The sequence below is a fragment of the Trichosurus vulpecula genome, chromosome 5 (genome assembly GCF_011100635.1).
Source record: "Trichosurus vulpecula isolate mTriVul1 chromosome 5, mTriVul1.pri, whole genome shotgun sequence".
Taxonomy (NCBI): Eukaryota; Metazoa; Chordata; class Mammalia; order Diprotodontia; family Phalangeridae; genus Trichosurus; species Trichosurus vulpecula.
In genome coordinates this window covers 113677666-113700533 of record NC_050577.1, presented here as the reverse complement: position 1 = coordinate 113700533, position 22868 = coordinate 113677666, and the positions used below count along the sequence as shown (strand labels likewise).

General features: G+C 38.9%; 1 protein-coding gene across 1 annotated transcript in view; it reads left to right on the top strand.

Moving 5' to 3' along the window:
- The first annotated feature begins 6883 nt into the window (after positions 1-6883).
- LRGUK (leucine rich repeats and guanylate kinase domain containing) overlaps positions 6884-22868 on the top strand; it is a 116537-nt gene continuing 100552 nt past the window's right edge. Inside the window, exons 1-5 of the mRNA XM_036761412.1 lie at positions 6884-7111; positions 10423-10530; positions 14131-14212; positions 17878-17978; positions 20772-20853. Coding sequence (XP_036617307.1) covers positions 6884-7111; positions 10423-10530; positions 14131-14212; positions 17878-17978; positions 20772-20853 — 601 coding nt within the window. The remainder of the gene's footprint in view (positions 7112-10422; positions 10531-14130; positions 14213-17877; positions 17979-20771; positions 20854-22868) is intronic.

The following is a 22868-nucleotide window of genomic DNA, read 5'->3' as shown; positions in this document are numbered from 1 at the left end:
TACTCAAAAATGTCATTGACAAAAGAAAGATAGATACCTAATAAAAACGGTAGCACAGTTTCGTATATGTTAAGTGGTGTCTAGAAAATGAACTCCTTGAAGGCATGAATCTACTTCACTTCAATTTTAAAGTATAGCACTATATGAAGCTATTCAAAGATGGTTATGTTAATTTTCCTGAGTCCTGACTAGATAGTCCAGTTTAACTAGGATATTTATTCCCCTGTGGTTGAGTATTCCTATTTGTATCACCTACAAAAATAGAGCCAAAGGTGATTATCTGCTGAATGTGCTGGGGAGGAGACAAATAATAGCTAGGTATGTATTCTGGAAAGCTCATCTGGTCCTGCCTTTGATACAAACTGACTGTGGGACCCTGGGCAAATCGTTTGCTGTCTCAGTGTACCTAGGCAAATTTCTAAGACTGTAAGTTTCAAAAAAGGTGCTGATCTGTTTTGGTAAAGGGTTCTCACTGTGAGCTCCCTTTAGGGATGGAATTACAGCTCAGTCTGGTCAAGCAATCCCCCCTCCACATACACACTAATAGTCCTATACTGCTGACAGTGCTCTGTTGTGAGGGGGACAGTATCAGCGGTGTGCCTACCATGTCTGTTACTTATAGCTACAATTTATTGATAAATTTCCTGGAAGCAATAGAAAAGTGCTGGTAAACATTAGTCTTCTGTCCTTTCTTTAAGAGAGCAGTACTAGGAAGTACCACATGATATTAAACTTCTTCCAAGATATATAGATCCTTATGGATCCACTTTGCCAATGTTTGCCTTGCTTAACAGGCCAATAAAGTTAATGAAAGAGAAACTTTAAAAAATTGAAATAGAAGTGGGATTGCATTTTGTAGTGTTTGAACTGCCTTCCCCTCCCTCCCCTCCCCTTACACACATACTCTCAGCTAGATTTATAATATGGGGGGAGAGGGGAAGGAGGAAAGAAGAAAAAAAATACATATATGTGTATGTATATATATATATATATCTGTGTATCTGTGTATCTCAGAGTACTTTGTGCCTACCGTAAGAGAGAAGAAGGCACCTAGCAGAGGGAAAGAGACAGTTTCATTATGGCCTTTACATTTATGACTAGCAGGATAATGAAGGAAGGTAATTCTGAAAGCTTTATTGCAGTTATAACATTTCCCTCAAGCAGAGAGAAAGATAATAGTTAATGGATGATGTCCACAAGGATTTCTCCCCCTCCCATGGCAGTCGTTGAAATCACTATCATTCTTTCTTGGTAACTTTGCTTTTTCAGAAGGCTGGAGACAAGGAGCTATAAAACAATGGGGGTTGGGACTAGCTTCCACAAGGAGGAGAGGATCCCTCTAGGGAGATATCATCGTCACCATTGTAATATATAATGGTCATTATATTTTTATTCGGTTTTATGTAAAGATTTTCCTTTGAGGGACTTAAGGCTATGGGGTATGGATTGTATAAAACCCAACTAGCATCAAATCACACTTAGGATGCTGTTTACAGTCTAGCAAGACTATGTCATAAAATTGGAAAGAGAACAAATTCGATGCATATTTTTAAAAGATGACTAATTCAAGTCACTTGGTCAACGCAGTTACTTAGAATGTGCTATAAAATAGAAGCTGTTTATGGCCACTAGCAATTTTTTCCCTGAAAAGTCTGGCTTATTAAATCTGGAAAAATGAAAATTAATTGTCAAATAGTTCACAAGCATCACAGTCAGTAAACATTTATTAAACACCTACTATGTGCTAGCTACTGTGCTAAGTATCTGGGATACAAAAAGAGGCAAAAGACAGTCCCTATCCTCAATGAGCTCACAATCTAAGTGGGGAGATGGAGACAACAACCTAATAAATATGTACAAACAAGCTATATGCAGGATAAAAAGGAAATAATTTTTGAAAAGGGAGGTAGTTAGATCACTCAGTGGATGGAGCACCTCGCCTGGAGTTAGAAAAACCTCAGTTTAAATCCAGCCTCAGACATTTACTAGCGGTGCAACCCTCTCTACTGGAGAAGTAAATGGCAAACCACTCCAATATCTTTGCCAAGAAAGCCTCATGGACTGTATGGTCCACAGGGTTATGATGAGTTGGGCATGGCTGAACAGCAACCACCACAAAACTTAAAAAGGAAAGGCAAAGAGGGATTGGGAAAGTCTTTCTGTGGAAGATGAGATTTTTTAGGAATTTTAAGGAAGCCAGGAAAGCCGGTAAGCAAAGATGAGAAGAAAGGGCATTCCAGGCATGGGGGACAGCCAGAGAAAATGCCCAGGGCTAAGAGATGGAGTATCTTGTTCATGGAACAGCCAGGAGGCAGGTGTCACTGAATTGAAAAGTACATAGCAGGAAGTGAGATTGGAGAATAAATACTAAACAAAGGATTTAGTGTTTGATCCTAGGAAGTGATAGGGAGTCACTGGAGTTGACTGTGTAGTAGGGCTTCAAGATGACTTCAAAATCACTTTGGTAGCTGAATGAAGGATGGATTGGAGTGGGGAGAGGCTCTTCTCACCTGAGGCATTTATTAAGGACTTACTATGTGCCAAGCACTGAGCCAAGTGATGGGGATACACACACATGTAGTAGGTAGCTCTCTAGGTTTTACTATCCCATAGCCTGGAAGGCTAAACTACCTCTTCAGGGTTCTAGGGGGTACCCCTGAGGCTTGGGGCATCTCTTTAATGCCATTGGCTCTAGCCCCACAAAGTTTTCCTCTAGGGACTAGGACCCCAGTTCCATTTAACATTTTAACATCATTTAATTTTTATACTGTCCCCATCCCACCTTGGTCTTTAGGGAGAATGGCTTGGGGTTTAGCATAGTTTCTGCATAGCATTGGTCCCATCAAGCTCATATCCAAACACATCCAGCATTGATGCTGGATAAGCCTTCTTCACAAATTAGACTAGATTGATAGATAGTTAGAAGATAAAGCATTTATTAAGGACTCACTATATGCAGCTACATGGCACAGTGGATTGAGCACTGGGCCTGAAGTCAGGAAGACCTGAGTTCAAATTTGGCCTCAGATACTTAGTACCTGTGGGACCTGTGCAAGTCACTTAACCTCTGTTTGCCTTAATCCAGTGAGGAAGGAAATGGCAACCACTCTGCTATCTTTGCCAATAAAACACCATGGACAGTAAGACTGAACAACAACAATATGCTAAGTGGTAGGAACTTATAGACTGGCCAAAAAGATATTTCTTACCCTCAGGGAGCTTCTACCTCTTCTCCTTGATACTCTCTCCTCTAGGTTTTTGTGACACTCCTTTCTCCTGGTTATCTTTCTTTTTTATCCTTTTTATCCTTCATATAGCTTGTTTATATACTTTTGTTAGGTCTTTGTCTCCATCACCCCACTTAGATTGTGAGCTCATTGGGGACAGGGACTGTCTTTTGCCCCTTTTTGTATCCCAAATTCTTAGCACATATCTTCTGTCTGACTGCTTCTTCTTATCTCCTTTGCTGGATCTCCATCCAGGTTGTGCCTGCTAACTTTGTTGGTGTCCTCCAAGGTCCTTTTGTGGCTCCTCTCCTCTTCTTCCTCTGTACTGTTTTTACTTGGTGAGCCCATGGATCCAATTATCATCTCTATGCAGACGACACTTAGATCTAATTATCTAGCCCTAACCTCTCTGCTGACCTCTAGTCTCACATCTCCAACTGCTTTCTATATATCTTGAACTGGATGGCCCATAGAAACCTTAAACCCAAACATATCCAAAACAGAACTCATTATCTTTTCCCACAAAATCTTCCCTCTTCCTAACTTGCCTTTTACTGTCAAGGGTACTGACATCCTCCCAGTCAGCTGGGCTCACAACCTAGGTGCCACCCATGATTCCTTGCCCTTACCACCACTCTCATATCCAATCACTTGTCAAGTTCTGTTGTTTCTACCTTAATAAAATCTCTCCGTTTGTCCCCCTTCTCTCCTCTGACTCTGCTACCATCCTAGGGTAGGTCCTCATCACTTCAAGCCTGAACTACCGCAGTAGTGTTCTGGTTCATCTCCCTACCTCAAATCTCCCCACTTCAATCCATCCTCCATTCAACTCAACTATCAAATTGTCAGACCACTAGGAAGGGTAAATACTAGAGAATTTTATTTTTGATTTTGGAAATAATAATAGGGAAGCATACTTGGATTAGAGGTGGTCTTACTCTGAATTCTTTGAGACCATCCCCTCGAACATCCCAATGAAACTACAACCTCATGCCTGGACTATTTCATTAGCCTTTTAATTGGTCTAGCAGCCTCAAGTCTTTCCTCATTCCAATCCATCCTTCATTCAGCTGCCAAAGTGATATTCCTAAAGCACAAGTCTGGCCATATTGCACCTTGAATCAGTAAATTTGAATGCTTCCCTATTATTATTCCCAGGATCAAAAATAAAATCCTCTAGTATTTATCCTTCCTAGTGGTACCAATCCAGTCTTCTTAGACTCAGGGCTAGATACAATTGTTTTTAACTGTTGTGGAGTTGCAATAAGCAATAAAAATTTATCAGGACTTAAATATATAAGAAGTTTAACTTAACATCTTTCACTTGTTTTTCTTTCCTTTTCAAGTTTAAATTTATCCTGGTGTAAAGAAAACTCATTAGAAATAATTTCTATATTATACATAAACTTGCAAATTCTGAGCAAGTCAAGTCCCTCTGCCCACCTAGGGATGCCAAAAACTGTTGTGGTTTCGTGGTCTATTGTGAGGGTTATTTCAAAGAATTCAGAGTCAAACCACCTGTAATCCAAGTGTAGGCATTTATTGAGGATTGACACCCCCTCAGAAGTTGGCTGCGTTCCAAGAGGAACCAGCAACTTAGTAAGACAACACAGGCAAATTTATAGTGCAATGATGCTGATTACACAACAGAAATTATGAATATTAAAAAGGCAAGAGGGGTTTGTTAAGGGATTAGGTAATGGGGAGGGATCCCGTTTATGGATCGGTGACCAAACGTCCTGGTCATGCTGCTTCCTGATTGGCTAGCTATTGTGGTCCTGTCTGGTCAAGATGGATAGTTAGGTATTGTGGTCCTGTCTTGGGCTAAATGATTGTAGTTGAGTACAAGGACACGCCTGTTCAAATATATGAATTGGATCTGTGGGCAGTGGCTAGCTAGAGGATTGAGTCTGAGGGCAATGGCTAGCTAGGGGTGGTGGCTATTTAGAGGCAGTGGCTATGTTGAGTCTGGGGACCTGTGATGTGGTTAAAGCCATATTATATGATCAAATTAAGGCATGCCTGCTGTTCAGTGGAGCCCATAAAGAAGTTGGAAAACTGGGACTGGGGGCGGCTTTATAAGGATTCCATCAAGGTGATATGTACTTTTACCAGGGTATTATGTGTATGAATGGAGAAGAGACTTACAGGGGAGAGGCTTTGAAGATAGAATTGATAAGACCTAACAGTAGATTGTGTATGTGGATGTCTAACCTATAGCAAATTGCTTGCTTCCTCAAGGAGGAAGGAAGAGATTTGGAACTCGAAGATTTTAAAAAACAAATGTTAAAAATTGTTTTTATTTGTAATTGAGAAAATTCTTTTTAAACGATTGTGTATATGGGATGAATAAGTGAGATGTTGAGGGTGACATCATACTATTTTAAATTATCCCAAACTTGATTGCAAGAATTGGACCTTTCCCTTTATTTCTTTAATATCTACTGACAGCACAAGACAGCATGGTCATAGAATTTAGAGCTGGGAAGGATCTTGGAGATAATTTATTCCAACTAAATTCTTTAATTTTATAGGATGAAGAAATTGAGATTGAATTGATTTACCCAAGGTCACACAGATAGAAAATAGTGGGACCAGGATTTTAAACCAAGCCTTCTGCCTAAATCCAGGACTCTTTCCCACCATACCTTGCTAGCTTGGGCCTTTAATGGGACTGGGGGTTGGGAAGGGTATCCCTAAGTACTAGTCTCTGAGATGGGCAAAAAAGTTAAAGAGAGGGAAAGAAAATAAAAGGGGAAGAAAAGTAAGGAGGAAAATTAGGAGGAGAAGGAAAACAGTGGAAGGGAAAGCTACACAGAGAGAAAAGAGGAAAACAGAAAAGACACAGAATGATGGAAAGAAATGATAGTAACTTAAGTTTTTATGTCACTTTAAGGTATACAAAGTGCTTCCCCTCAAAACAACTCTGTGAGGTTGGTAGTGCGAGGGTCATTAGTTCCATTTTAAAGACCAGGAAACTGAGGTTCAGACAAGTTATGTGATTTGCCTAGAATTGCAGGTTCAGCAAGTATGGGAGCCAGGTTTTGAGACTTAAATCCAGAACTTTCGACTCTAAAATTAGTGTTCTTTTCACTACACTATGCTGGCTTTTTTTTTTTTTTTGAAAGAGACAGACAAACCTATGGAGTTAAGGAAGTGGAGAGAGAGGGACAGAGAGAAAGACAGAGAGAGAGAGACAGAGACAGAGAGACAGAGACAGACAGAGAGAGAGAGACAGAGAGACAGAGAGAGAGACACACACAGAGACAGAGACAGACAGACAGACAGAGACAGACAGACACAGACACAGAAATTGGAAAACCGTGACAGAAACTAAGAGAAAGATGAAGAAACTAAGAAATAAAGACACAATCACAGATACAAGACAGACAACGATCTAATAAGACAGACAAAGAAGCAAAAAGAATGATGGAAAGACAAGGGAAGCAGAGCAGAGGGAGAGGGGGGATACGAGAAGAGGTGGATCGAGGAGACTGAAACTACAACCCCCATAATCCCTTGCGGCTTCTCCCCTCCGCCGTGGTCTCCAAGGCAACCGGTACTAAACAAGATGGCCGCCTCCGGGACTGTATCCCGGTGACACGTTTCTCCATCTCTGGGGCTCCCTCCGGGAGTCTTCCTCGCCGGCCGGAGTCATGTCGTCCCCCGAGCTGAGATATAATCGCTCTTCGACGACTGCCAATTTCCCTATAGGGCAAAAGCTGCCAAGCGGCTTCTCCAGCGTCTCCTTCTTCCTCCAGCAGCTCTTCCATAATGATCCTTCGCTGCGTTTAGACTTCGACGACGAGGAAGCCGAGGAAGAGGACAACGTGGAGGCTGAGGAGGAATCATCCGAGTCTGAAGAGGAGATGCCCGTGGTGGAGGTGAGTACCCGCCCGGGCCATGCCCCCGAAACAGGAGCCCAGACAGATGGGCCTCTTCGCTTCCCCCCTCTCCCATGCCCTCTCAGTGGCTAGATGCGCCCCTCTGCTTCCCCCGCCTCCACCCCCCCATGCCCTCTAAATGGACACTCGCGCCCCCCAGTCCCCTCTCGCCCTCCCTGTGGGCAGATGCCCCCCTCTAGTTCCCCGTCCACTCTGTGGCCAGATGCGCCCCTCTGGTTCCCCTCCCCCCACGTGTCCTCTCCGTGGCCACATGCACCTCTCCCCAATGTCACCCCCTAGATGTCCCCTTCATGGATAAAAGCATTCCTCTGTTTCCCCCTTCCACGTGCCCTCTCTACGGCCAGCAGTATCCACTCCTCCCCACAGAGCTCCTGGGGGCCAGAGGTGCTTCCCTCCTGCTGTCCACAGCACCACCACGTCCCCTCTCCTACACCAGTGTCCTTCCCTCCCAAGGTCAGATAACTCCTTCTGGTCCCCCCTGCCTTTCTAGAGCCAGGTACTCCCCCCTCTACTCTCCCCGTGACCCCTCTTTGGCCAGATATGCCTCTCAGGTGTTCTCTTTCCACCCCGCTTCCTTGGCCAGATGAGCCTCTGCTCCACCGCTACCCCCAGCTCCCCTTTCCACAGTGCAGCCCCCTAGGGATCCTGGGCCTTAGGCTTCCTCTTCTGGCTAGGTGGGCACTTCTGTGGCACCTTCCCAGTCAACACCAAGGCACTCTATGTTTCTCAGACCTCCTTGCTCATCACCACTATTCCCTCCTGCCTTATTTCTTTCACTTAAGTCAGCCAGAAGCAAAACTGGAATATTCATTGTCTTTGACATCCCCATTTCTCTACCCTTACTCTCCCCTTTGAGTGCTACCTGAACTCTTAGTGGTTTGGGGGGGGCGCTTTCTCTTCCTCTGTTATATGTAAAAAAAAATCCCCTGTGCTCTGGGAAAGTGGGGAACAGGGCTATTTACACTGGAGTGTAAATGACAGATAAGGTTTAAGGTTTCCCTCTTACATTCTAACCTTCAGCACAGGAATTTTCCATATATCTTTCTAGTTCCATGGATGAGGTGTTCTGCGGGTCCAAGGGGTCTTTAAGGGACTCATATTGCTGTTTACTGTAAGGCTACTACAAGCTGGGTCCTACTTTTAACATTCTTCCAAATCCTCTCCTCTTTAACCATCACCCAGTTCTCTCCAGTTTCTATTTCTCTTCCCAACCGTCAGTCCCTTTTAGAATTGTTCTCTCATCTTTAACTCTCTATCGCAAAACTTTCACAGAATCTCAGAGGTCGTATTCGTATCTGAACAGGTGTTTCCCTACAGCAGTCCCAACCAGTGTTTCTCCAGCCCACTCCAGAACAGTCCCAGTGCTCCCCCCATTACTTCATTCCCTTCAGTTTTCCCTTTAACAGTTGCATTGTTTCTTCCCTATCACAAGAAATCTTATTCCCTTAATTCAGCCCTTACTCTCATGAAACTTTTTGTTGCCTTCTGCTGCATTACTTTTTTCCATTATTTCATTCTGCTTTTCTCCGTTCCCACTAACATTCCTGCTTTCATTATTGGCATCACTCTGTTTTACTCCTCTAACCTAAACTTTAGTCCCTCCCCTTTACTGCATTTCAACTCATTTGCACCCTTTTCTGTCCATTCAGGGATAACCCCCAATTTTTTCTGTCTTCCTCCCTTTCTGTCTGCCGCTGTGTATTTGGAGTCAGCACTGTAGGGTAGTACTTTTTTCCAGTCTCTTTTTCCTTGCGATTCCCACTGCTGTTCTTAAATGTGATATCTGCAAAACAGCCACATTGTTTTGCAGGTTTAAGATGTTTGTGTGGTTTCCATCAGGGTCCACCCCAAAGGAATTCACAAATGAATCACCAGTTTACTTTATTATTCTTCTAATTAACATCTGCTTTTCCTCTATGGGGTTCATTAGAACCATTGTTAATTTGTCTTCTGCATGCTATTAACAAACAGAAAGAGTTTGACTTTCATCTGATACTCATTTTTGAATGATTTGGTTTGTATGTGGAAATTTCTTTACTATTCTGATTCTGATATAGAATTGATCAAGTTACAAATATTCTGTAATTTTAAATTTTATTTTGACTTTATTTCAAAGCTGAATTAGCAATTACATTTCTGAATAAAAGAAATTCAAAAGGGAAGCTTTTGGGTCAATTCCCCCCCAAACTTTAGCCTCATTATTGAGAGTAATGGTATGATGAGGATGACAATGATTATGTAATAGTTCCATTCCTCAGGGTCTAGAAAGTATTAGAAGACTTTAGGGGCTTTAAAGTTAAGCATTTTCTTTTCTACTAACCTCGGCACTTAACCCTCCATGCCTACCACAGACACTCTCCATTCAGTAGAAACTTAAATAAAGTTTTGCTAAATTGAATTGAATTCGATATTGTGTTGGGTTAATTTATTTCTGCCATCTCTCTTTCCCAATCGTTGCTTCCTCATCTACTAATTGACTCCAAAACATAGATTGTAGATGCCATAAGTTAAGTGATGTGGGTGGGGAAGAATAAAAATATAAAGATTTTTGGTCCTAATATAAGAGTGTTGGGAGGCTTTGTGGAAAAGATAAATCTTGCTGTAGCACAAGCCTAAATATGACTCTAGTTAGTACTGGAGCAGATATCTTGGTCTGCAGGAGATTACTGGGTTAAGTGGAAATGATCAAGATTTTTCTAGGATGAAGTCAGTAACCTAGAGATTGGTAGCAGTTTTGGTCCTGGTGAATTGTAGGGGACATACTTATAGTGTGCTGGCACTCAATATAAGGTTCTGAAATCTTACTAGATGGTGCATTGCTACAGGACAGACTTAACTGTCATCTCCAGGACTACGCAAATGCTAGTCCAGTCTTCTAACTGAAACACATCCCGATCTAATAATATTTTTGGAAACGGGCACAAAGTATTTGATTCTGGAGGAAGAAGCCAGTGAAATATGTACATTAGAACCTGTTTTCTTTAGCAAGAACACCAGAGATGTGTGTTCTAGTTAGATAACTATGCATTGATGTTTGAAGCCAGTCACTATCTGAAAATTCTACGACCATAAAGACAGTCATTTCATTTAGTCTGTATGAACTCATATGCTGTATTTACAGGCCTTCGAGTCAAAGTGAAATGACAGAATTTTCTTGTGGGATGGCACGGTTTCGGTACTTACTAGGGCATATAACATGGGTGCTAGGCATATCTGGGAGAGTGCTATTTCCTTTATGATACATCTTTATCTTTCTGGCTTCCTTATTTATCATTATTTTTTCTTTTCAGAATGAGTTTGATGGAGTACTCAGGGAAGAAGCAGTGGCCGAAGCACTCTGTAAATTGGGCCGCTCAGGGCCTGGGACTGAGCAAGTCTACCTCAACCTGTCATTACCAGTGAGTATAACAGAGTGCCAGTGATTGTCGGTGTGTGTATACCTGGCACACTAAACCCATTGGTTTCTTAAGTTTTCTCTGATATTCATTGATTTGGGGATGACTAGAAACCACCCCAAGTCCCAAACCATTTCATTTGGGTGGAAATTGATGTTTAACAGCTACTCACATAGATGCCAGACTTCAGGGAATCCCTACCATGTTTGGTTATCAAGCCTGCAAGTTCCTGCACTATTATTGCTCTCACATTTGTGTCTTTTTATGATAAGTATTAATGGAAGCCCAACACCTTCTCTTAGGGTTGGAAACTGAGAGAAACTTCAGCTTATACAATTCAGCTAGGTTAGGCAGTATCAGACAATCTGATGGTACTTGGTGATGGTATAGCAACATGGGGATCACTTTCACCAACAGTAATAGGCCAAGAACAGTGTGACATAATGACAATTCAAAAATACTGTGATTCTGTCCAAAATTTCTCTCTGAATCCAAATTAAAATAAGTATTTTGTATTGAGTTGGTTTTTTTTCTATGTGTGTCAAGATGATCCACCTTTCCAAAGAAAATGCTGAAAAAATACAGGTTTGTAAAGAATTGTTTTTGTTATTCAGTAATTTTTAGCTTCTGAATAATATTTGTATTTAAAATTAATAACAGATTTTGATCTAATCATATAAAATGATAAATGAAGAATAATCAGGGTACTTCAAGTTTTAGTTTTGTTTCAAATCAAATTAATATCCTGGAAAAATATTTTAACTTTTTGTTTCAGAATATTATGAAATGTAAGAAAAAAAACCACTTTAAAATGGAACCAGCGTGGCTTAGTGGAAAAAAAAAAACACTGGATTTAGTGAGCAATTTGAGTTCAAATCCCAACTTGAGCCAGGTGTGGTGGAACACACCTGTAGTCTCTATTTACTGGGGAGGATGAGGCTGCTAGGTGGCTGGAGTTCAGGAGTTTTAAGCTGCAGTTGATTGGGTGTCTGTGCTAAGTCTAGCACCAATAGAGGAAACCCCCAGAATCAGGAGGCCACCCGATGGTGAAAGAAGGGGCTAACTGGGCCAAGTTGAAAAAAAGAAAAGGAACAAATTAAAGCTTTGTGCCGATCCATGTTGATGTTGGTGACTACATTTCCAGGTTAGGCAAGATAGGGTGACCCAGTCTCAGAAAAAAATCCCAGTTCTGCCTCTCTGCCTGTCCCAAGACTTCTCTGGCTGGGTTCTGGGTCTTAGTTTACTAATCTGTAAAATAAAGGAGTTGAGGCATATGACCTCTAAGGTTCCTTAAAGTTATAAATCCCAAGATACTTTGTTTTCTGGACAATATATGTGCAAAGTATGCCGGAACATTACCGTAGCACTGTGATTCTGTTACACTGGAGTTCATTATAAGGTTATTCCATCTTAGACCTCATTTTGGGAGAACTTAATGCAGCATTAAATGCAGCTTTAAATTCACCTACAAGTCAATCTTATGGCATGTGCTTTGATGACAGCTTTATGCCAAAGCTTGCATGTATTGTAATGATTACTTAAAAACATTTAAAAGTGAATCAATCAACATGTATTGATCCTGCTATGTGCACATAGCACTATATATAGGTATGGGGATGATAAAGAATTTTAGAAGCTATTATATTCTCATTCAAACCCCTTCCAATCAATATTCTACTTCTCTCTATCTTAAATTAGTCTGTAAAAAACCAGAACAATCCTTTCTATCTAATTTTAGCTAGATAAAACTTATTTTGCCACTAAATTTCTTTCATATTGGGCACTATATGACTTATTTTGTCTTAAATTTTGTCTTAATAGTCTCTCTTTTCCATGTTTGGCTTCTTTATTGGGTCTCTTTTTCAGCTGTTCTATCCCTTTTTAATAAACATTCTTTTTTAAAAAATAAACTTCTATTGGTCTTTTTTTTTACATCCGCAAAATTTCCTCCTCCCCTGGCGGACCATCCCACATAAAAATAATATTTTTCAAGGGAAAAAAGAGAAAAACATGATCAGAACTGACCAATGCATCACAAAATTCTGATAATATTAATTAATCAATCAACATTTGCCTACTATGTGCCAGGCACTGTGCTAAGTGCTTAGGATACAAAAAGGAAGCAAAAGAAAGTCTCTGCCCTCAGAGACCTTACAATATGTGCAATGTACTACACTTATGGACCTCCCACTGATGGGGGGATGTGACTTGGACACCTAAAAGTAAAAGACCATGTGCCTGAAAGCTGCCCAGTCCCTGAACTTTCTCACACAACTCATTCTACCTCTGCAAAGCTATTGGGGTGGAGGAGAGCGGGAGAGGGGAGAGGTGGCTTCTCATCATTCGTCTTCTATTTGAACATGGTGGTTAATTACTCCTAGCTAGTTCTATTTCTCTGGCCACATCTGCCATCATATCAAGGACCCCAGATTCCCATGTCTTTTCTGAGTGGTATTCCCTTATAGCTGTTGGAAGTAGAAAAGGTATTGGTCATAGGGTCTTAGAACTGGGAGACTGCTTAGAGCTTCAGTGTTCTGCTTTTATGGAAGAGGAAGCTGAGGCCCAGTGAGATTAACTGATTTACTCAACATCACACAATGAGTTCATGGTACAGATAGAGTTAAAACCCAGGTCCCCAGTCTGGGTCAGGGCTCTCTTCTACACTGCACTATTAAAGGGAAAAGTAATGCTTTCCCTCGCTCATGCAATTATTGGATCAAATGAAAGTAACACTGTATAAATGGCATGCGGTGTTATTAATTGCTTCTTGGTTAGGCATCAAATCAGTCAACAAGTAGTGCACACGCACCTACTATGTACCAGGCAGTGTGCTAGGTACTAGAGATGTTAGTAGTAAAAATGAAACCCTCCTTTACTTTACAGAGCCTACATTCTAATGGGGAATTTAACAAGCACATTAAAAATATATGCAGCATAAGCATAAAGGTAGTAAATATAAATATAATAAACAAAGTAGTTGAATAGCAAAAAGTCCAGGAGGGCCCTAGTATTTGGAGGAGTGACATCAGGAGAGGCTTTCCTGCAGAAAGAAGATGATGCCTGATTTGCATCTTTAAGGAAGAGTAGGGCTTCTGAGGTGAGGAATGAGTGCATTCTAGGCACGGGGACAGCCAATGAAGTCCCAATACAGGAGGTGGAGTCTCATGTGCAGAACCAATGAAAAGTAGATGGGGATAGAGTGTGTTTTATCATTTTCATTACCCTACTTTCTGGCTTATTTCTTACATTTGTTTTATGCTAAGAATTTGCCTAATATCCAGTTGCTTTAGCTGTCTTTACTAGAAATAAGTGACTTCTTTGCCCACAACCTTCACCATTTTTATTCTAATTCAGTTAGCAATTGTTTTCTTCACATCTATTTTGAATTTTTTATTTGAGTGTTGCTTTTCTTTTTTTTTTTTTGAGGGTTTCTTACTGGTAGGATCTTGGATACACATTATATTTCTTGTTAGAGTTTGGTGTCTAATTTTCAACATCCACCTGAAGGGTGTGCCTGCTTTGTGCCATCTCTTCTTCCCTTGTATTCTAAGGAGATTACCATGCTAAAATGATATTAAAGTCCTTTTTACTTTTTCCCCTCAGAACTCTGACTTAATAGATGTTTCCATTCTTTGTGGATATGTTCACCTAGAGAACTTGGAACTGTCACACAATAAAATTAATGGTACGTAACAATTATTCTAGTAAATTCATGCCTAGACCACTGAACTAGAGAGTATTAAAATGGTTTGATGTAATATGTAGTTAATACCACAAAAGTTCATTTTAGTGATGGCATAAATCAGTTCCCATATGGTTTCTCTGCCCTCAAACCAAAAGAAAAAGGCACAAATCTACAAAAAGGATAATGCCATGGTATGTTTGTGATATTGTAGAATTATATTTATTCAATTATCAGAGATTCAGGTGAAATTTTTGAAGCATTATCTCCTTTTATGAAGCTGATTATGCCCTACGGTTTAAGTGTTCTGTTTTCCTTTCCTACTTTTCTCTAATCTTCAATAAAGATTATACATTATTTTATGCTTCCTTTATCCTTAATTGGTCTCTATCTTAATTTGTTCTTTCGTATCTCCATCTTCTTCCTGGATGGCTATATCTAATCTTATTAGTTGAACACTAGAAATTCAAATTTTTTGTGTATGTGTAAATTACTCCCTTCCCTGTTCATTGTTATTTTCAACTCCATCTTGAACTTTTCTTCTTTTCCTTTTCTTTCATGTATGTATGTATGTTATGTACATGTAGCACATTGTGCTACTCTTTCCATTTTATTAAAGTGATTTTTAAGTGCTGCTGCTGCTGCTTTTTCCTCCTCCTTCTTTCCCCTCCCTCCACACCTAAGCTCTTTCTTCTTGATCTCAGTTGCTAATTCTATTATCCTGTACATTCTATATATTCCTTGTTTTCCCCAGAAGATAAAGCATTGTGTTTTTTCTTCCTAATATTTGTATGGACTGGGCTAGATGGCTCCTGAAGTCCCTCTCCCAACTCTTAAATTCTGCAGTTCCTTTTTTAAAAAAAATTAATTTTTTTTTTAGTTTACAACACTCTACAAGTTTTTGAGTTCCAAATTTTCTCCTTCTTCCTCTCCTCCCCCCTCGCCCCCAAGAGAGCATGTAATCTGATATAGGTTCTACATATACCTTCACATTAAACTTATTTTCCCAATAATCAAGCTGTAAAGAAGAATTATAACTAATGAAATGAACCATGAGAAAGATGTAACGAAACCAAAAATAAAATAAAATAAAATTTAGAAAAGAGAGAGCAAATAGTTTGCTTCAGTCTGCATTCAGATTCCATAGTTCTTTCTGTGCATGTGAATAGCCTTTTCCATCATGAGTCTTTTGGAGCTGTCTCAGAACCTAGCATTGTTGAGAAGAGCCAAGTCTATCAAAGTTAGTCATCACAGAAGCAATGTGTCTGTGGTTGTGTGCAATGTTCTCCTGGTTCTGCTCCCTTCACTCATCATCAGGCCCTATAAAACTCTCCAGGTTCTTATGAAGTCCATCTGCTCCTCATTTCTTATAGCACAATAGTATTCCATTACATTCATATACCATGATTTGTTTAGCCATTCCCCAATTGATGGGCATCCCCTTGATTTCCAGTTCTTTGCCACCACAAAAAGAGTGGCTATAAATATTTTTGTATGTACAGGCCCCCTTCCCACTTGTGTTATCTCTTTGGGATACAGTCCTAGAAGTGATATTGCTGAGTCAAAGGGTATGTACATTTTTATAGTCCTTTGGGCATAGTTCCAAATTGCTCTCCAGAATGGTTGGATAAATTCACAACTCCACCAACAATGCAATAGTGTTCCAATTTTCCAACATCTTCTCCGGCATTTATCATTTTCCTATTTTGACATGATAGCCAATCTGATGGGAGAGATGTGGTAAAATCCTGCATTTCTGTGATCCATCAATTCATATCACCGATGACAACTTTTTAGTAGACTCTCTTCATGACTTGCCATGACTGGAAATATCTTCAACACACCACCAACCTGGCAAGGAGCCTCTAAGATGTTAGCAAGGCTAGTCTTTGGATGAAAGACATTCTTCCCCTGGGCCATACCTGAGGCCTTTCTAGCTCTGTGGGATCTTTAGAGATGGCACTCTGATGATATAAACTTCAAGGACTCCTATAAGGCACCAGTAATATACTGCTTCAATAGAGGACTTTCTCCCCAGTGGTTCTAAAGTAGATATCATTCATTTTTGTCTAGACCTTTAATTTCATTGGGGTGGGGTACTCTTGGAATAGAATTCAGTTCACTGATGCAAATCAGCAACTCTACTGTAATGTATAATTTTAGAATGTTGCCTGGGACACAGGGGTCACCTTGTCTGAGGTAGAACCTGAATGCTGGTCTGCTTGACTATGGGGCTGTCTCTTTATCTACTAATATATGCCTCTCACCTTTTCCTTATGAGGAACAACAGCTAAGTTCCCTCACTATTTCTTACTTTGATGATGGAAAACTTGCTTCTTTCTCTTTTTTGGCTTATTTGTTTTCTCAGGCTCTTTTCCTGACTTCTATTGTTTTCCCCTGATTACATAGCCATAAAATAGTAGAGCTGTGCCTAAAGAACAGATTTCCTTTTTTTAAAAAAGTCATATTTTACTGAAAACATTGGGGCTGTTTGTCAAGAGCTCCTCCTTCTCCTTTCTTCCTCATCTCCTGTCATCCGCTTGTCTTCTGCTACTATCTCCTCTTTCACCCCCTCTTACCTAATGAAGTAGCCCTTCTCCTCGCCAAGGCATTAATAATGAAGATGATGATAGTGATGAGGAGGAGAGAGGAGAGAGGAGGAGGTACCTGGGTGTCAGAGCCTAGCTCTATTGCTTCGTGAAACAGGGGCTTGCATTTGATGATCTCTCAGATCCTTAAGTTCTAAATCCTACTATTAATAATAATAAGAGCTTGTAGACTGACTGACTAATTGATCATGAACCCATGTGAGGAAATTGAAGCACGAAATCATGCCTGGTTGAGCCCGAACTAGAATACACATCATTTGACTCCCACTGTTCTCCTCCCCACTAAATCATGTTGCCAATGATGTTGAATCCATTTAAATTTTGTGTTATATATGAAGATGAGAATGTTCTCATGAACAAATTTAATGCTTCATACTTTATTTTTAAAGTTACATATGACTCTAGTGGAGAAAAAATATAGTCTTTTCCTCTTTGGAAATAAGGTACAAAATGCTGGCTTATGATGAAATATAAAGTTTAGGTGAATATTTTTAGAAAGTAGAAACTAAAGTAGAATTATAGAATTTATTAAAGTGATCATATGAAATTAATAAGATTTAGGATTTGGTGATTAATTCTTAGGTATTTATAAACAAAACTTATTTAAAATATAGAGGTTACGTTAATTTCTATTCTTTCAATAGTCATCAGTTGTTTAGAGTCTGGTTATTTGGTAAGTTATCCAGGAATGTCGCTTCTCATCCATCTTCCTCCTGCTACTTTTCACAAGTAGTAACCTACTACTTGTTAGAACCTCTGTGCATTATTGAACTGGTTCAGAGGAGACCTAAAACAATCCATTTGCTATTTTTAGTTGTTCTGGTCAAAGGCTAGGTAGAGGAGAAGGCTAAGGGTTTTATCTTGTGTGAAGTATTTACATTTTTAGACATATATTTAAATTATTCATTATTTTGGGGGGGCAGAGCATCATTGGCAAAAGTCTGGCTGCTTGCAATTAAATTATTTTTTAAAAATGTTTTAGTTGTCATGTATACTATTGTTAATTGCTTTTGCCTAATTTTACTTATTTCAATTCTGTGTTCTTTCTTCCTTTCTTAGATTTGAGCTGTGTTAGTCATATGCCTTATCTCATAGAACTCAATGCTTCTCACAATGAGTTGACTACATTCTTCGGTTTCAACCCACCCAAGAATCTCAAGGTAGAATTTACAACTGTGCTAAACAAATGTATTAAATGGTCTAGTAGATTTATATACCAAATTAAACAGGTAAAATGATGCTGAAGAGACATGAGAAATTTGCTTTGAGAGATTCAGATTTTAGTGGAGAGCAAATGAAAATTTTTGGAGTGACTAATCATGTTCAACCTTTACATGTTTATAAGAGTGAGTTGGGGCAGCTAGGTGGTGCAGTGAGTAGAGCACTGGTCCTGAAGTCAGGAGGACCTGAGTTCAAATCACTTACTACCTGTTGACCTTGGGCAAGTCATTTAACCCCAATTGCCTTACCTTCCCCCCTGCAAAAAAAAAAAAGTGAGTCAAGGTAGATAATATGGCTATTAGCCTTTGCAGTAAGAGGGGAAAATAGGATATTATGTATTTCATTTATTTTAAAGAAATAAAGATGTAGGCTAGCCTGTCAACTGACAGTATTTTTAGAAAAGTCTGCTAAAAAGTAGCAGGATGATATGACATGCCTGAAAAAAAGCTCTTCCTTTCTCTGAAATGCAGGAATTATTATTATATATTTTTAAATCAGAGCAGAAACAATTGCATATCAGCATTGAGTTCTGGAAAACCTATTTACCATAGAAAATTTCCTCATAGTTCCAAACATACCTTTTTTATGTGACTCAATTTTAAAAATTATCATTGACCCTTTTTTATATGAATTTTCATATAAATTTATGTAAATAAATGGGATAATATATGTAAAGTAATTTGTAAACCGTGAAGTATTATATAAGTGTTAGCTATTATTATTATATAAAAATTTCAAATCTGGCCATACCTCTAAATGTACTTTTGCATCCCTAAAGCATAGACTGCATTAGGCATTTTATAAAACAACTTATATACTGGAGATTGTATGATTAGCATTCTGTCACATGACTGCATTTCTCAATGAAAAATGCTTCTATGCTTTTAAACTTTGTATGGCTATTCATTTATGTGGATTCATGTTTGTATGATAGGGACATAAACTGTTACTGTCTATTTCCTGGGGTTACATTTTATTTGTAAAACAAATTAAATTTAAGTTTTAGATCTAAACTTCTTTACTAAGACTTGCAAAAACATGGAAATCTATTTCAAATTCATTTTACTATAGCATTCATTCATTTATATTTTGGTGTCGTGGCAGAATAGCACTCTTTTTGATTTCCTCCTCCTTGCTTAGAAATCTCTCAATTTTATTATCGGTCTTGTTATTTTTTCTTTTAAAATAATCTTTATTTTTTCTAAGATGAATGCATTAGACATTCCCCTACGCTCATAAGCCACATTGTGTTCCTCTGTGAAACCATTAGGCACTCTGGGGAGGCCACTCAGTGGACACGTTGATCAGGCTATCTGTAGCCTCCTTTGTTGATACCATTGCCAGTTCTCCCAGACCCAGGCAGAGCTTTTTTCATCCTGAAATATGTCCTTCACTCCTTGGGAAGCCTCCTTAGAATCACATACCACTGGAGGTACATACCCTAGTATCTTCTCCCAAAACATTCAGTTCCTATCCTACCACCACGGAGTCCCCAAATCTTAGAAAAATTAGCCAGATTAAAAACATGTGGCCCTACAGAGACCTTTCCATCCTCCCAAACGGCTAGGCCATTATCCATATAGTCCTCAATCACCCTGCTGAAAGAGGACAGTGACTTGTTCCCCTGATACCTGGTATGCCTTCCTTTCTTCCTGTTTAACTTTCTCAACCATCTGTTTCTTGAGATTAGAAACTGTATCTTACACTTCTTTTTACCGCACCACCCCCAAAGTGCTTAGCATGGTATCTTGTATGTACCTAGTAGGTACTCAGTAAATACTTGTTCATTGTATTTGATGGATTCCTTTCTTCTGGCCCTGTGCTTCATAAAGATTGCAGCTAGGCTCCAATGCATATCAGAGGGCTTTAGTATTACCCCTTAAAACCTCTGTACCAAATATTCTTGAGGATACAAAATTAACCGTGTCTTTGACTAAGGTACATTTTATACACATGATGAATAGATGCATGGGGATAGAGGATAAAAGAATCAAAGATATAAATTAAGGAGAAATAAAGTCTCTGAGCCTTAGGTAGTGTCTTTTAGTGAATCATTTGCCGTTTAGTTGAAAATGAATACAGAGTCTGGAAAAGACTTTTCTTGAAATAGTTATGAGAAATGTGGAAGGGATGTAGCTTAAGGTACGGATAAAGCAAGATTCTTCTCCTCTTAAATATATGGACAAATTAATTGAGATAAGGATTGCAAGGAGCAAAGAAAAAGAAAATCAAGATATTCATATAAATTAAAAAGATAGAATTTAGGGATATCCAGAGAAAATGAGATAAATGATGCTAAATAGGAACAGAATGAAGGAGTTTCCTAAAGGATGAATACAAAAATTTAATATGAATTTCAAACACTGAGGTGGCCAATGCAGGAATCTGATTTGGTTGTGTGTTTGTTATAAGATTGCCTATGGCAGTGGTCAGAACTCCATGGAAATTACATGTTCCTTGGACTAGTCAAAAGATGAAAGAGAAAGGAGTCATTTAAAAGATGTTTACAAAGTTTTAGTTTTGAGGATTTTTTCATTAATTAATAAAATTTTAAATTTGCCTTTTAATATTAATAAACACAAAATTTACATTTGTAAACCATTAAATCTAAGTAAAATCATTCCTATTCATTCATTCTTTGTGTAAACATCTTTCTCTTATGCTATGCTATTGTAAAAAGATGGAAGGATAAGCAATTTATGGCAAATTGGTCTGTCTTTTTTTTTTTTCAGAAGGTGGATTTTTCATTCAACAAAATCCCGGAAATGAATGATTTGTATGCATACACAGGGCTCAGTAAACTAATACTGGATAGTATCCTTTGGAATGGATAAAAGGAGTATTTTTTGATAAGAGATTCATCAAGTTTGTAATTTTTTACATATCTTTGTGATACAATGGTACTCTACAAAATTTTTCCTAAAGATTTGGGAATGACATTTCAGCTTATTAAAACATTTAAAAATAAAATGTTGAAAGTAGGTATGTTTTTAAAGAATAAAAGTTTGAGTCAAGATTTATGAAAATAATGTTATTACAAAAGCTATAAATCATACTCCTTATGTTTATTTATTTTTGTTTCAGCTACAGGATTGGGAGCTATGTTTTGAACTAATTGTGATTTCTTGGTTTCTAGAGTACAGATTCATCTATACATGCTAGGCTTTAAATTAATCTTATATGTGGAAATATGGATTTAAACAATTCTATCGCGGCAGTACCTTTCGTCACCAAACTAGTGTAGTCTCTGGTTGCTACCTGCCTGAACTAATAGTGTGAAATCCTTCTAACTATGGCACAGTGGATAGAATACTGGGCCTGGAGTCAGGAAGACTCATCTTTGTGAGTTCAAATCTGGCCTCAGATACGTAATAGCTGTGTGACCCTGGGCAAGTCACTTAACCCTGTTTGCCTCAGTTTCCTCATCTGTAAAATAAGCTGGAGAAGTAAATGGTGAACCAGTCCAGTGTCTCTGCCAAGAAAACCCCAAGTGGGGTCACAAAGAGTCAGACACAACTGAAATGACTCAGCAACAGTTTCTCTAACCCCACTTCACACCCCTTTAATTAATCCTTACATCACCATAGGCTAGTCTTCCATATGCATAGGTCTGGTCATGTCCCTCCTTTGCTTGAAATTCTCAAGTGGCTCCCTATTTCTCTCCAAGTGAAGTTCAGCCTCCTTCACCCTTTACAATCTGGTGTGGCTTAACTTTCCAGCCTTATCCCACATTGGCCCTCTCTCCTCCTTTTACTCCAAACTCCAAGTAAACTGAACTACTTTATGTTTTGTATCTCTCTAATGAACTTACTGAGCAGTACTGTGCATTATGGTTACCTATGTTTGTGACATGCTATAATTTTTATGAAATCAAGGACTGTGTCTTATCTAAAACTTGTACTTCCTCTACAGTCTAGCAAATTAGTCTGCATATAGAAGCTACTTGATAAATGTTTAATGAATTTGAGGCCAGTCTAGCAGGAATGGAAAATGTATTTTTTAAAATTTATTTATTTTTGATATTCATTTTTAAAAACTTTGAGCTCCAAATTCTCTCCCTCTAGCTCTTCCCCCACCCACTGAGAAGGCAAGCAATATGATATCAATTATATATATGAAGGCATGAGAAAAATATTTTCATATTAGCCATGTTGCAAAAAAACAAGAAAAATTTAAAAAGTAAAGAAAGTATGCTTCAATTTGCATTCAGAGTTCATCAGTCCTCTTTCTAGAGGTGGATAGCATTTCTCATCATGCGTCCTTCAGAATTGTCTCATTGTGTTGATCAGAGTATCTATGTCTTTCTCAGTTGAGCATCATTACAATATTGATGTTACTATGTACAATGAACTCCTGTTTCTACTCACTTCATTTTGTATCAGTTCATAAAAATCTTCCCAGTTTTTTTATAACCATCCCTCTTGTAATTTCTTAGAGTGCAATGGTATTCTATCACAATCACATATACCACAACTTGTTCAGACATTCCCCAGTTGATGGGTATCCCCTCGTTTTTTGCCATAACAAAAAAGAGCTGCTACAAATATTTGTGTACACATAGATTCTTTTCTTTTTCCTTTGATCTTTTTGGGATAGAGATCTAGTAGTTGTATTGCTGGATCAAAGGGCGTGCACAGTTTTATAACTCTTTGGGTTTAATGCCAAATTGTTTTCCAGAATGGTAGGCCCAGCTTACAACTCCACCAACAGTGCATTAGTGTACCTATTTAGGAATGGAAAATTTCTGTTCTGGGGTGATGGGATGAGGCAGATTGCAGAATACCTTCACTGCCAGGCTAAGAAGCTGGGACCTTAAATGCTAAAAGGCA